Genomic DNA, 14,655 nt, shown 5'->3' with positions numbered 1-14,655 from the left:
GTTGATGGGATTCTCTCAGAGGCTCGTATTCAAGGGCAGGCTTTGCTGTGTGGGACACACACAGATCAGCTTTGGGAGCAGAGAGCCACAGTGCTGGCGCTATACAGGGATTTATTGAGCATCTAATAAATGCCAACACTGCTGTAGGCACTGGAGGCATACCAGTGAACAAGACAGGAACAACTTGGAAAAGCCCCCGCCCCTATGGAGCTGTCACTCACGTAGCCTAGCTAACGTTTGATTTGCACCAGGCACCATTCTGACGTTTGACATTCAGGTCTATCAATAACCCTATCAGGTAGTTGCTGTTGTTATTCCTGTTTTATACCTGGGGGGAATGGAGACAGAAAACTAAGCAAGTTTGTTGTCAGACAGCTGGGACTGGAACCCAGGCTGTGTAGCTCCAAAGTCTGGGTTCTGAGCCCTTCCCATGGGGTCAGGAGGGAAGATTGAGACCCAGAGAAGGGAGGTTTGCCAAAGTCTGAGCACACTTTGCCTGCCTCCGTGTGTGGGGTGTGTGTGTGTGTGTGTGTGTGTGTGTGTGTGTGTCCTGCCCCTGTGTTCATGTCCCTCTAGCTATATGGCATCTGCTGGGGTTCCCAGTACCCAACTCCAGCCACCCCCCAAATCCGGCATCAGGGCTGTGGGTGACATGAGGTCTTCTGGCCCCCAGGAATGAGTCCCTGCCCCATGATCCTGGTCTTCGGGTGCCGGCAGTCCAAGGTGGACCACATCTACAGGGAGGAGACCCTGCAGGCCCGGAGCGCGGGGGTCTTCAGAGAACTGTACACGGCCTACTCCCGGGAGCCAGACAAGCCAAAGGTAGCCCTGCTCGGTCACAGCCCCACCCCAGCCAGGAAAAACGTTCGATGTGAATTTTAAAGAAATATTTAATGGCCCATAAGAGACTGTACCATGCCCTGACTGGTTTGGCTCAGTGGATAGAGAATCAACCTGTGGACAGAAGGGTCCCAGGTTCGGTCCTGTCAAAGGCATGTACCTTGGTTGTGAGCACATCCTCAGCAGGGGGTGTGCAGGAGGCAGCTGGTCGATGTTTCTCTCCCATCGATGTTTGTAATTATCCCTCTCTCTTCCTCTCTGTAAAAAATTAATAATATATATATATATATATATATATATATATATATATATATATTTTTTTTTTTTTTTGAGAGAGAGAGAGAGAGAGAGAGAGAGAGACCCTACCAGTCCAAATGGAAAGGGCCACAGGCCTGGAGCATGCTCCTGCAGGATCTGGGGTAGGCTGTGGGAGGAGGGGTCCCAGGAAGGAGGCCAGGACAGCTGGGATGAGGGGGAACTCGGAGAATCTGGGCTGTGGCCATTTGACAGCTGCTGTAGAAGTACATCAGCATCAGGACAGCCAAGCCAGGCGAACAGCTGAATGTCAGCCTCGGCCGAGGGGAGTTTCCTGGGCCAGAGGCATTGGAACAAGCTAGACAAACGTCCTGGAGGCTGTAGCAAACCCCCCGGGTGTCCCCCTCACATTCCCTTAGCCCACTTCTTGCTCCAGCTACAGCAGCTGGCTTTGCACAGGCGCCCTGGCAGCCCTCACCTGTCCCCACCTCTTGCTGTCTGCCTGGGGCTACTCTGCCACGTCAGCATAGGACACCTGTCAGAACCCACTCCTGCCAGGCCATCGTGGCTCAGTGGGTGAGGTTCAATTCCAATCAGGGCACATGCCCGGGTTGTGGGCTTGATCCCCAGTAGGGGGCGTGCAGGAGGCAACCAGCCGATCAATGATTCTCTCTCATCATTAATGTTTCAATCTCTCACTCCCTCTTCCTTCCTCTGAAATCAATTTTATATATATATATATATATATATATATATATATATATATATATATATATATATATATATAAAATCTGCTCTGGCAAGTGTATGGATCCAAACTTCACAGAGGAGCCCTGATGGATGGAGAGAGGAGCAGATAGACAGTGCTCCCCTTTAATGCCCCTCCAGGAGACGTTCTGGGGCCTCCGCAGAGCAAAGTCCAAAGTGGGGAGCCGCTCCTTCCCACAGCCTCGGGTTGGCTTTCCTCCTCCCAGCTTGCCTCTCCCGAGACCCCAGATATACCCCCTGCCCGCAAGCCCCTGGGGCTCTGCTCCCTGGGGCTCACGCAGCCCCTGCTCCCCACAGAAGTACGTGCAGGACGTCCTGCAGGAGAAGCTGGCGGAACCTGTGTACCAAGCCCTGAAGGAGCAAGGGGGCCACATTTACGTGTGCGGGGACGTCACCATGGCCGCCGATGTCCTCAAGGCCGTCCAGCGCATCGTGGCGCAGCAGGGGCAGCTCTCGGTGGAGGACGCGGGCGTGTTCATCAGCCGCCTGAGGGTGAGTGGTGCTGGCCTCTCGCTTCCCTTCCCGGCACCCGGGGTCTTGTCTCCTCTTCCTCACCCCACCTGTCTCAGCCTGGGGAGCCATAAGGACATCCCTCCCCCATTTTGCCATCTCTGGCTCAGGTAGAGGATGGAGATGTCCCAGCCCCCTGAGAGGAGGAAGGAGGCCGGGCATGCAGGGGGCAGGTTGAATATGGCGGGGGCTGTGGTATGTGACGGCAGCAGCGGGCAGATCACTGGAGAGGGCAGGAGGGTGCCGAGGCTCCTGTTCGACCTCCCCTCCTGTCCTCAGAACCCACAGAGCAGCAGCTTGTTCCTGAACGGACCCCGGTGCTCGTCATCTGGGCTGAGGGGCCCGGTGCCTGGAGGGCAGCGGGTCCTGCTCCAACCGTCTTGGAGGCCCAGGGCCCTCCGGGGGCGCTGGGGCGCCTTGTTTCTTTTGGGCTCGTTTTCTTTAGGGAGAGTTCATGCTGGTGTCAGCGTGCCTGCCTCTCTGTGCCCTGGGCCGGCCTCAGGGCTGTTTCCTGTTTCCGTTCCCTAGGATGACAACCGCTACCATGAGGATATCTTTGGGGTCACCCTGCGAACGTATGAAGTGACCAACCGCCTTAGATCTGAATCCATTGCCTTCATTGAGGGGAGCAAAAAGGACACCGACGAGTAAGCTGGCCCCGTCCCCGGCAAGGGGGTGCAGAGCCCTCTTCTGGGTCCTGATGGGCAGGGACGTCTGACCTCATTACGAGGCTTTCCCGCCGAGGGGTCCCTGGGAGCGCGTTAGAAATGCACCTTCCAGGCTAGACCTCTGGGTGCAGTGGTTCCTCTGGGAGACTCTGTGCCCTCAAGAGCAGGAACCCCAGCTTCTGCCCAGGGCACCCCCTAGTGGAATGACAGCGCGGGGCTCTGCAACATTGTCTGGGGGTTCACACCATGTCTCTCACTCCTCAGAATTGCTGGGAACGCTCTCATTGATGCAAATTCCAGTTGGCATTATTTTGACAGCTTCACACTTCCCTTAAAAATTGCTGGAAACCGTCTGGGGCACCACAAGGCTGGGATTGAGTCTCACTGTTTTAGGCTGACCGCAGAACCATGACACACCAGCCCTGACTCTAACCTCATGCCCCCTTTCCCTGCCCCAGACCACCTCGCACCCCCACCCTGGGCCCTTTCCCTTCGGTAGCAATGGAGCCGTCTCATTTAGAGTAGCAGAGGCATACGCTCTGTCTCTCACATACCCTCATGGTCTTCCCCTGCCACCAGCCGTCTCGAACACACACTCGTGTGTCCAGGAGGCTCACGTTATTGCTGTGACCACAGCGCCTTTGGCTGTCACTGAGCCGCTTTAAATGTCCCTCTTCCTGGCCGGTGTGTTGGGAGCCAGCGTTCACTCATTCCTGCGGTCACTCCTTGCAGGTCCCAGCTGGGTGCCAGGGCAGGCAGTGAGAGCAAGGCGGGCCCGTGCAGAGTGTAGGTGGCTGTCCCCCATATCTTTTTAATTTTTTTTTATTGTTTAAAGGATTACAAATAGTAGTACATATGTCTCCTTTTTTTCTGCCTAGCTCTCCCACACCCCCTTCTTCTTCCCCCCCCCCAATATCTTTAAGGACAAAGCAGCCTGGCCCTTTGGCACTAACTCCCTCCTCAATCTTCTCCCACAGGGTTTTTAGCTCCTGAGCGGATGCTCTTCCCGACGGACAGCAGGAGGCCGGCCCCATGCGCTCCGGCAGGGGTGGCGGCAGGTCCCATAAGCGTGGACACCGCTGACTTCTTCCCACAGGGCCTGCGTGGCCCCTCTCTGCCTCGTCCTGTCACCGCCTGTCCTGGCTTCCCTCTGCTGGTTCTCACCGCTCCGTGTGTCCTTGAGTTTCCTCCTGAGTTTTCCCGCTGCAATGCAATGCCTCTGCGCTCCTCAGCGGCTCTCCGGCACTGCCCGCCCTCCTCCCGCGAGGACAAGTCCGAGGCGTACGGAGGCCCTGGGACGTGTGGCGCTCACGGCAGAGCTTGTTTTGGGGGGTCCCCGGGAGAGGGATCACACGGAAGAGTCTTCTGAGCCAGTCTAGCAGCTGCTCAAGTCCCACCTACCTTTTATATGATTACGTCTGGTCGTGCGTGTGTGCGCACATGTGATTGTCCAAGTGAGCGTGTTGCCCGCAGACCCCGGGGCCGAGAACCCGGCCCAGCCTGCATTGGCTGCTCACACGTCCTTAACTGAGGGACTGCGCCTGGGTCCCTGTAGCACTTGGAAGCACCCTAATGGTCCCGGAAATTAAGAGTCCGGGCACAGAGAGGGCATGTGATGGTTTAGGGGAAAATCTCCAACGAAAGGGGGAATCGGAGAACTAAATGCATTTAGATTCTTGCACCCCGAGGGAGCCATGGCTGGGAAACTCACCCATCTATTGGATTGGGTAACCCTCCCCTCAGCCCACCCACCCCAAACCCTCCCAGAGCAGCCCACCCACAAGGCCAGAGCAGTGCTGTCCAAGGGAACGGGCTGGACATCTTTGCCACCCCCTGACTCTGGACAAGTCTCTGGTCCCAGGTACCCCTGTTGTAATGTTCTAAAATTAAGAAGTATGAATGGATCCATCTTTAAAGTTGTGAAGACTGGAAACAAGATTAAGGAAGTGTCATCCTTTTGTTTTTATTCCCCCAAGTAGGGCTTGCTGCTTCGCCCTCAGGGTAAAAACCCAGAAGCCAGTTAGGGTTGATCAGGTTGGGCAGGGGCGCCCCATGGCTCCCCCTACAGGCCCGCAGCCCAGGGTGGGAGGGCCCAGCCTCTGTGCTGTAGGCCTTCTACAAGGATCCCCCCATGGTTAGCCTGCTAAAAAACAAAGTAAATGGTCCTGTCCTCGACAGGTTCCTCTTTAAATGGGCAGCGGAGTCGTTAGCAGGAATCAGAGCTGGTACAGCTTCTCCCTGGCTGGCAAGCCGCTACATTTTATCTTCTCAGAGTCAATGGCAATGGAGGCATGGGAGTGCTGCCCACCGATGCCCAAAAGCCCCCGTGCCCACCCCAGGGGACTGGGTCCGGGTCTGCTCTGGGCCCCGGGGTTGGGAGGGAAACACTGGGCCAGGCCCATCCTTCTGTTTGGTTTTGTCACAGAAAGACAGTGTCTTCTGCACAATGGGCATTTCTTTCTCCATGCTCCTCTCGATGTGTGGCTTTTTTTGCGAAAGAGGGGGTACCAAAGAGAGAGTGCCCTGGCCTCTTTGAAAAGGCCTTAGAATGGGGGTGCCAAGGAGGTGTTGGGGAGGACAACCTCCAAGACTAAGTCAAAGGGCACACCATGTCTGGTCTTTGTCCTCCTCCCTGGGAGCGCCCCCTGGTGCCCTGGCGGGGACAGAGTCGGGGCCTCCCGCCTTCCTTGAGTCCTGTTTTCTCCCGCTCAGACTTCCAAGGGCATTGAGACCAAACGCTCAGCATGCTCCCCGGCCCCTTCTAACCTGGAGGGAAGCCCCTCGTAAACCCGTCTCTTCTGCAAACAGATCTGTCCCCTGCAGCTTCCCAACCCGTGAGCTTGTGGTGATGCCGCCTACAATGTCACTCGCTCCCCGGGGAATGTGTCCAACCTCCATCGAATCGAGCTTTCTGCACGAACGCTTTCCATCGCCCAATAAACACTTGTGAGCACTCTGCCCGGTGCCCTCCTCTCTGTTCGCGTCCTTGGGGAAGAGGCAGATGAAGGGAAACTCCTCTTGTTTTATCAGGGAGTCCAAGGGGATGATTAGATAACCAGGATTCATCTTTCTTCCCAGAAGGATTTTTTTTTTTTTTTAAGTAAACTCCTTTCCACTGCAACACAGCTGCTTCACAGCTCCTAGCTCGCAGACGGGGGACCAGACTGATCTGTTTCTCTCCTTTGTCAGAATCCCTGACACCAAAAACCTGGCTGTAATGAGCCTTGCAAGGGATGGCGTGTGGAGTCCTAGAGGGTTTAGCTCTGATCCAGGTGTGTAAATGCTGCCCTCTTGTGGTGGGTTTTAGCTCAGTCCCAGGAACCAAAAATTTGGTTTAGCAAGAAGTGAGCAAAAGTAGGGTAGGCTGGGCATTTGGGGGTCCCCCAGTTTACAAACCTCTGATTCCCTCTCCCCATTGAGCTGGCCTGCAGTAACTCCAACCCCATGTAAACAAAACTCTAGATAGAAGTGAGTTCGGCAGGAGGAATGAGTCATCCCCGGAACAGTCACGCGCTCCTGTCATCACTGAGAGCCTAGTCCCCGCACCTGGTTTCTGTGGAGTGGGACCCCGGTAGCTTTCCTTTGGGCAGAGGCTTCAGACCACCCTCGTGAGTTTTGGGAGCTGGCCTGAGTGCATGCCCCCTTGTTGTTAGCTGGCCGCGTTTACTTGTAGATTTCCTCTCCACAGACGGCTGTGGCTGACGGATTACTCACCTTTCTGAGTCTGCACGGTCACCTGTAGGACAAGGTGGATTACATGAGATACTGCCCCTAAGGTGCCTGGTTACAGCCCCTGACCCACTGTAAGAGGTCACGTCTAATTTTTTTCACCTAATCTATAACATGCTTGCTTCTCCAGAATGCAGAAGGCAAGGTACGGTGCACAGAGCAGAACACAGTTCCCTTTTATAGATGGGTAGAATCAGAATGCAGATATGCGATTCTTAGAATCAACATAAATGTCTGGGGTTTGAGAAGTGGGTGGATTCCACCAGGACGTTTGGGAGACACGTGTGCCACAAAGTAGGAAGGGTGAGAGCAAAGACAAGCACGGGGCGGGGCATTTGGGGAAGTGGGGATGTGTCAGAGGTACCAGCTTCGGAAGGCTGAGGAGGGTGGGAATGGCGAGAGAGACGCTGGGAAGATGGGCAGGACCAGGCGGTGGGGAGGGGGGAGTGGCCTGTTAAGGAATTTTGACTTGACTAGTATTTGGTAGGCAATGGGAGTCCTTAAGAATGTCTTTAAAAGGGAAGAATAAGGTGGTGACTGGAGTTACACCTGCAAAAGAATGTTCTGGCTGCAGCACAGAGCACGGAGGGCCGGCCTGTTGACCTCTGGGCAGGTGATCGCAGGAACAAAGGCTGGAAAGAGGAGAGAAACAGATACTGTGATTCAAGAGGTTACAGGGGTCGAGTCAACAGGACCCGGATACTTCGTCCTGAAAGATGACAACAAACAGGAACGCTGGGATTCTGGCCTCTGGGCTGCGACAGGGCTCGGGAGGTGAGACAGGTGCCCCACCCCGTCCCCGGAGGAAGACGAGTGTGCGGTGCGGACGGGAAAGCCAGCTTCTCCCCGAGTCCGCACGGCCGATCCTCCCAGGCCAGCCGGGCTCGGCTGCACAGAGAACCGCCCCTGGCCAGGAGACTTGGCCTCAGAGCAGAGCGCCTTCCTGCCAGCCACCTGCGTGGGGCTCCAGAAAGAGTCAGGTTTGCCCTAAGTCCAAAACACATGAGCTTTTCTGACCGAGATCAGGGGCACTCGGGTCCTGCCAGAACGGGCAGGCCCTTCGCCCTCAGCGCCGCCCTTAGGAAGCCCACGGCCTTGACGTTTTGTTTTCAGCCGGTCGTGTTTATCTGTATATTTCCACCCCCGCTGCCTCTATCTCCCGCATGTCACCGTGCGACCTTGTCCACAGAGCCTTCTGTCTGAATCCGCCAGCTAATGAGACGCCTACAGGGAACCAGAGAGAGAAACCCTAACCTGAGCGCCCCATCCGACCTGTTCGTATGCCCTGCCTTCCCCTCCCCTCCCCCCCCCCCCCTTGCCATGCCTCCTACATCCAAATGCCCCGTTTGGCTCAAGAATGACAGGCCAGCAGCGGGGATGGAGGAAACTGAGATGTGACAGTCTGAGGGAGGGCCCTGCCTCCCGAGGACTCAACTCAGATGGTTCCTATGAACTTGGCAGCTGACCCCTGCCCGGCTCTCCGTCCCTGCCTGCTGGCAACCAGGCCCAGGAAAAGCTGCCGCTCCCCGCACACTATTGCATCGCAGATGGAGGAGCTAGTGAGCACTCTCACCTGGGAGGCCGCCTGTCCTGGTTCCTTGGGGCAGAGCACCGGCTGGGGCGGGTGAGGAGCATGTGTGCCCCCGTGTGTTTTTTTTGTCCTAGAGTCGCTGGGCGGCACTGAATGAGGCCATGCCTGTCTGGTCCAAAACAGAGCCCTCTCTCAGCAAATCTGCCTTGAGGTTGCCCTGCGTACTTTTCTAGAAAAAGACTCCAGAACATCCGAGTGCCCGGACGGGGCTCCGGGCTCTGGGAGACGGGGCTGTCAGCCTCGGCACTGTGGGCATTTGGGGCTGGAGGGCTCTTTGTGGGGGGCTGTCCTGGGCATTGGGGGTGTTGAGCCAGTAGTAGCCCAGTAACCGTGACGACCGCACAGGTCTCGGACATGACCAGATGCCCCTGGCCAGCCGAGCGTTCCTCAGCCCGGTGGTTTTGTTTCTGTCACCTGCTGCCCCACTGAGACTGGAAGGGTGTGGAGGGGGAATAAAAAGGTATGTTCACAACCTCCCTCCCAAGCCGGAAGGATGACAGTTCCGTTCCATAACGGGCTGTGACCCTCAGAGGCCAGTGCCCTCCGTGCCCGGCCTCCTGCCTGCACCCTGTTCTCCAGGTTGCTGAGTTGTCCTTGTGAGTGTAAGACCCACTCTGGGTTCGGCAGTGATGTCCTGGAAGGCTGAGCGAGAGCACACGGTCGGTCGGTCGGTCGTTCTGTCCCTGTGCAATTCCACTCCGGGGCTGGGAGCTGGGCCAGTGGGCAGAGCGGTGTCTCATCTGACCACACGCCATCAGGAACGCGGACTTCCCCTACCTCTGAGCTCGATGCTGCTCTCTCCGCCAAGTGTCCGTGCGCTCCGGCACCTTCCTCAAAGGACCGGCCCCGCCTCACGCTCTTTGCCAGGTTGTCCAGGCTGTGTTCACCGCATGCTCCTCCTTGTATAGTTCTCATCTTCTCATTGGATGGAATTCAAACGAAAACTACTTATGCCTGTTTGCATTATGGTTAAAACATTAAACAGTGGACTTGGCTCGCTGACTGCTGTCTTTGGTTTGGTTTGCTTGGAATTTCTCATGCCTTCGCCCACTGTCACAGACCGGGGGTCCCCAGGAAGCCGACCCTGAGACAGAGGTGTCAGGAGGCTGATTGGGGAACCGTCTTGAGGACAGGAAAAGAGGGGCGCAGAGGGGGCAACACAGACAGATACGTTAGAGAAAAAGCATGAGGTGGAGTGCTGCCTCAACCAAAACTGCCAACCCTGCAGGGAATTCTGAAGATGACCTTCAGGGTCAGATGCAGGTCAGAGATGGAGCAAGAGGCAGCGCCTGGCCTCTCCAGAAGTGCTTAGTTGATTAAAACCATGGCTAACCGTTATTAAGTACTACTCTTCACCAGAACACTCGGACATGTTATCATTGCTCTCCTCAGTTTAAAACTTTGGAAACTGAGGCAGAAGGGGCTCGGCCAGTTTGAGCAAGGTCGGCATAGCTAGTAAACGTCACAGGCAGAGTTAGAACCCAAACTTCTAGAATCTGCATTCTTCACCACCACCCAGTGCTGCTGCTAAGAGGCCCAGACTGCCCAGGTGCAGACCCCAGCTCCTCCGCCTCCTAGCTGTGTGCCTTTGGATAAGTCCACCACCTCTCTGTGCCTTCATTTCTTTACTGTAAAATAAAGATTGTTGTTTCCGAGTCACCGCACTGAGATAAGATTAAATGCCCTAAGATATGCAACACTACATGGAACGGAACGGAACGGAACGGAACGAAACGGCCATATGTTACAGAACAAAGAGTTCATCCATTGGGGTAGCAGAGCCAAGCGCTAAGCACCGAGGACTGCGGTGCAGAAAGATTGGCTATTTCATTACGAATGGGAAGCGAATACTCAGGAGCCCGAATTCCCCTCACGGCCCGGAGGCAGGTTGTACAGGGCAAAAAGTCCAGGTGCGTGTGAGGTCGTGCTGGGAGCTGATGGCCCGAGGGGGGAGGTAGTAAGTAAATTCTCCAGGCGGGAGCACAGCTCCGAGGTCCGGTCTGGCGTCCCGGACCGCTGGCGTCCCTCTGTCTGGTGTCTTCGGAGAGTAGCCCAGGGTTGTTCCACCTTGGGGCTCAGGAACTGAAAGATCCCTTAGGTCAAGATGTTATCATGAGCTGCCAGAGGCTGGGACCGCGTGATCCTCAGGCAGGGCCGGCTCTGGGCTGCTGCTGCCTCGGGGGGTGTGCTGGTTATCCAGGGGAAAGGCTAGGTCTCTGATGGAGAGAGACAGAGGGGGGGGTGACTAGAGCTAGGATTTAAAGCTAGGTTTAATCCGAGCCTTGGTTTCATACGCACATGTAAATAAGGTCCAAGTTCTGGTTCCTCCGTCCTGTTCTCTTTCTCAGTCCTGTTCTCTTATGGAAGCCCAAGCTGCCCCATCTTGATGTCATTTGCCATTTGATACTTAGGCCCTGGGCCTCCTCAGCCCTCCTGGACCGCCCACCCATTAGCATTCTCTGGGAATACGGTCTCACACCTGCTTACATTTTAACCATCTCCCCTGTGTGATTCATCCGCAGGCTCAGCTCAGAGTGGCTGGGGACAATTTAACATTTATGTGCATCCTGACTGGGGTGGCGTCTGTTGCCTGGCAACCATGTGAAAATCCAAACCTTCCAACCTCAAACCGAGAAGAGAAGGGGGTGGGAGACAAGGTGGGGCTGGGGGTAAACAAAGGATTTTTAAATGTAATTTATTGGGGTGACAGTGGTAGATTTCTATGATAACGTGGTCTGTATCTAGCATTGTGCCCCCACCACCCAAAGTCAAATCGTCTTTCCTCACCATCTATTTGGTTCCCTGTACTACCCTCCCTCCTCCTGTGACCACCACAGGGCTGCCCGTGTCTGTGCGTTTCAGTTTTGTAACCACATGAATGGAGTCACCTGGTTCTCAGCTTTTACTGTCTGACTTATTTCACTTAGCGTCGTAGTCTCAAGGTGCCCTTCCGCCGATGACTGGATAAAGGAGATGTGGTACACATACATGGAATCCTACTCAGACGTAGAGGAAACACTGCCATTTGTGACAACATGGAGGGGCAAAGGATCAATACAGAATATATTCACTTCACAGTCAGTTAAGTAGTAAAAAACAGACTTTTTTTCTTTGTGCCCTTGGCAAAATCAGGGAAAGTGTTTACAGTCAGGTGGATGGCTCAGACAGAGCCTAACCCACAGCCCCAACAGGAAATGACTTTGACAAGGGCCTCTGGAGGAAAATGAGACTGTTAATCAAATAACAGAAGATCAAAGCCAGAGGGATTAATAAGGTGATTTTTTTAAGAATCTTAAATCTTTGCCGAGACCGGTTTGGCTCAATGGATAGAGCGTCGGCTTGGGAACTGAAGGGTCCCGGGTTCGATTCCGGTCAAGGGCATGTACCTTGGTTGCGGGCATATCCCCAGTAGGGGGTGTGCAAGAGGCAGCTGATTGATGACTTTTTCTCATCGATGTTTCTATCTCCCTTCCTCTCTGTACAAAATCAATAAAATATATTAAAAAAAAAAAAAATCTTAAATCTTTGCACTGGACGTGGGGGCTGGGGAGGGACGGGGCGGGCGGTTTCCCGGCTGCTCTGTAGCTCTTCTCTCCGCTGGAACGCAGGTGAGTGTGGAGGCTCATATCCGAAGCCTGGCTCAGTTGCTCCCTCCTTGACTGTCTCCGAGAATTGTGAGATCTTCCAGGGTAAGGCATTCTGCTCTCCAGGGCGCTCCCCTCCTGGTCAGAAGGGATGTGCCCGGGTAAAGAAATCAATGCAAGAAAGCCTCGGAGACTCCTGTGGACTCAAGCTGCCTCGTCTGTGGCATTAATTAAGCCTCAGGCCCTGAGTAATTGAAGCGGTTTTGTCAGGGCTTTAAAGAGTCGCTCTGGAAATGCAGTTATTAGCAGGAGAGCTGCCGGCGAAGTCTGCGGGGGGAGAGACACCTGCTTCTCTTCCCTCCGAGAAAAACACGCTCGGCCTCACATTGCCCTTCCAGAGACATCTCTGTCATCCGGTCATGCCTCTGCTCCAAGGCATCCGGGGCCAGCTGGTCCAGAAGGGGAGGGCAAACCTTCCCCCACCCCCGTCCTATCCCCCCACCCCCGCCCCAGCCAGATTCAGTGCCTGCTCTGGCCACCAGCAACCTTCTTTACTCGTTTCCTTCCACGTGTCACACAAACCATCCTTCCTCCAGATGTGCCCCATTAGTCCATTCTAATCACGGCTTCCATTCTCCGCCGGCCTGGCCTTTGCTTCCACTGCCGCTCCCCCTCCCTGCAGCCCCCCTCCTTCCTCACCTCAGCTCGTGTCTCTGGTGACATTTTGACTCGAACCCTGTCTTTTCGGGGCTCTCCCAACTATACTTTCTGCCGGAGCCAGTCAGGGCAGTCTCACTATGCTGCTGGGATGTGTATGTGTCTGTGTTACCTGCCTCCTGCGGGCCACTACTCATTTGCCACAATGACGTTGAGCAGCGATGGAGAAATCGCTTAGAGCGCGTTGCCATGGAGGTTGGAGTCATGCGGCTGTGAGCCAAGGGATACAGGCAGCCCGGAGCCTCCGGACGGAGCACAGCTCTGCCGACACCTTATTTCAGCCACGCAAGACCCTCGTGTGACTTCTGACCTCCACGGCATTAGATACTAAAGGTGTGTGATCTTAAGCCTTTAGGTTGGGGTGATTCATGCAAGCCACAATTGAAAACTAAAATCTGTATTAGTTTCTGATGGTCTTGTTCTAGGGAAGAATCCATTTCCTTAGGTTTCCCAACGTCTGGAAGCTGCAAGTGTGTCCTGGCTTACGGCCCAGCCCCATTCCAACCTGTTTCCAATGCCACAGCCCCCTCTCTGACCCCTGGCCTGTCTGACCGGGGCTTGTAAGACCTCTGGTGATCACACTGGGCCCACCCAAGACTCCTAACTTCATCACATCCACCATTACTTGTGCCGTGGAAGGTAACCGTGATAGTGTGATCTATAAGAAGGAGTATCTATTTGGTCTCCCCGCCCCTCCTTCCCCACCCCCTTTTCTGGTAAAGAGCTCCTAAAACCCTGGAATTCCATGAGTGACCAGAGCAATGAAGGTGCCTTGTCGTTCTTAGCAAACCCTTTCAACCTCCTGCGTTTATTTTGATGAGTGACTTATGGGAAGCACCTGGCCAGGGGGGCTAGTTGCCAGGGAACCAGCCAGGTGATTAGAGGGTTGAAATCTTCAGTCCTGCCCCTTGACCTTGGGGCAGATAGAGGGGCTGGAGGGTGAATCCCCAATGGCTGGTGATTCATCAATTATGCCTTTATAACGAAGCCTACATGAAAGGAGGAAGAGGGTTCAGAGAGAGGCCGGGGTGGTGGTGGTGGGGAGGGACTGAGAGAGTAGGGCCCCTGGAGAGGGCGTGGAGGCTCTGGGCCCTTCCCCGGGCCCCCGCTCTGTGCATCTCTTCCATCCGGCTCTTCCCCTTGTTATAAACCCATAATCTGGTAAGTCAGATGTTTCTCTGCGTTCTGTGAGTCCTCCCACAAATTAGCCGAACAGGAGGAGGAGACTGTGGGCACCTCCAACCCATAGCTGGTTTGTCAGAAGCTCAGGGGACAACGTGGACTTGCTATTGGCTACTGAAGGGGTGGGCAGTCCTGTAGGACTGATCCCTTAACCTCTGGGGCATGTCTCCGAGTCATAGTGTCAGGTGGACCATGTCAGAATGGAGTTGAATTTCAGGACACCTAAGCAGTGTCAAAGAATTGCTTGATGGCGTCAGAAAAAAAACCCACATAATAGTAACACCAGGCAAAAGTGCATTTGCTCAGTTAGTGTGGCATTGACCTATGAACCAGGAGGTCATGGTGCAATCTGGTCAGGGCACATGCCCACATTGCCAACTTAATTTCCAGTGGGGACCCATGCAGGAGGCGGCTGATCGATGATTCTCTCTCATCATTGATGTTTCCATCTCTCCCTTTCCCTTCCTCCCTCTGAAATCAATAAAAACATTTTTTTAAAAAAATAGGTTTAAGGTGTAATGCAAATAATACAATCATTAATAAATAATCCTATATAATAAAAGGCTAATATGCAAATCGACTGAACAGCATAATGACTGGTTGCTATGACACACACTGACCACCAGAGGGAAGCACCACAGGGGAGTGCTGCTCAGCTAGAAGCCCTGAGCTGGCTCATGGCTGATGAATGCAGTGGCGGTGGCAGGAGCTAAGGATGTCCAACTGCTGGCTTAGGGCAGTGGGACTAAGCCAGCAGTCGGACATCCCCTGAGGGTTCCTGGACTGCAAGAGGGCACAGGCTGGGCTGAAG

General features: G+C 54.7%; 2 protein-coding genes across 5 annotated transcripts in view; one reads left to right on the top strand and one right to left on the bottom strand.

Moving 5' to 3' along the window:
- Window positions 1-6,308, top strand: part of NOS1 (nitric oxide synthase 1) — a gene marked incomplete at its 3' end in the record, with an annotated part of 100,044 nt that extends 93,736 nt beyond the window's left edge. For 2 of the 4 annotated variants that reach the window (XM_084868254.1, XM_084868252.1), the window contains 3 exons: window positions 674-822; window positions 2,161-2,355; window positions 2,902-3,024. In XM_084868254.1, the coding sequence (XP_084724380.1) occupies window positions 674-822; window positions 2,161-2,355; window positions 2,902-3,024 (467 nt within the window). Of the gene's footprint in view, window positions 1-673; window positions 823-2,160; window positions 2,356-2,901; window positions 3,025-4,018 lie in introns of those variants that run through there. The other 2 variants (XM_084868251.1, XM_084868253.1) reach the window with 2 other exon arrangements.
- The window catches only part of RFC5 (replication factor C subunit 5), a 490,240-nt gene that overhangs the window by 473,854 nt on the left and 1,731 nt on the right, over window positions 1-14,655 (bottom strand). The window lies entirely within an intron of this gene.

This window comes from Pipistrellus hanaki (genome assembly GCF_964339955.1).
Source record: "Pipistrellus hanaki genome assembly, chromosome: 19".
Classification (NCBI taxonomy): Eukaryota; Metazoa; Chordata; class Mammalia; order Chiroptera; family Vespertilionidae; genus Pipistrellus; species Pipistrellus hanaki.
Note: the sequence above shows the minus strand (reverse complement) of the source record. Positions and strands in the feature narration are given on the sequence as shown.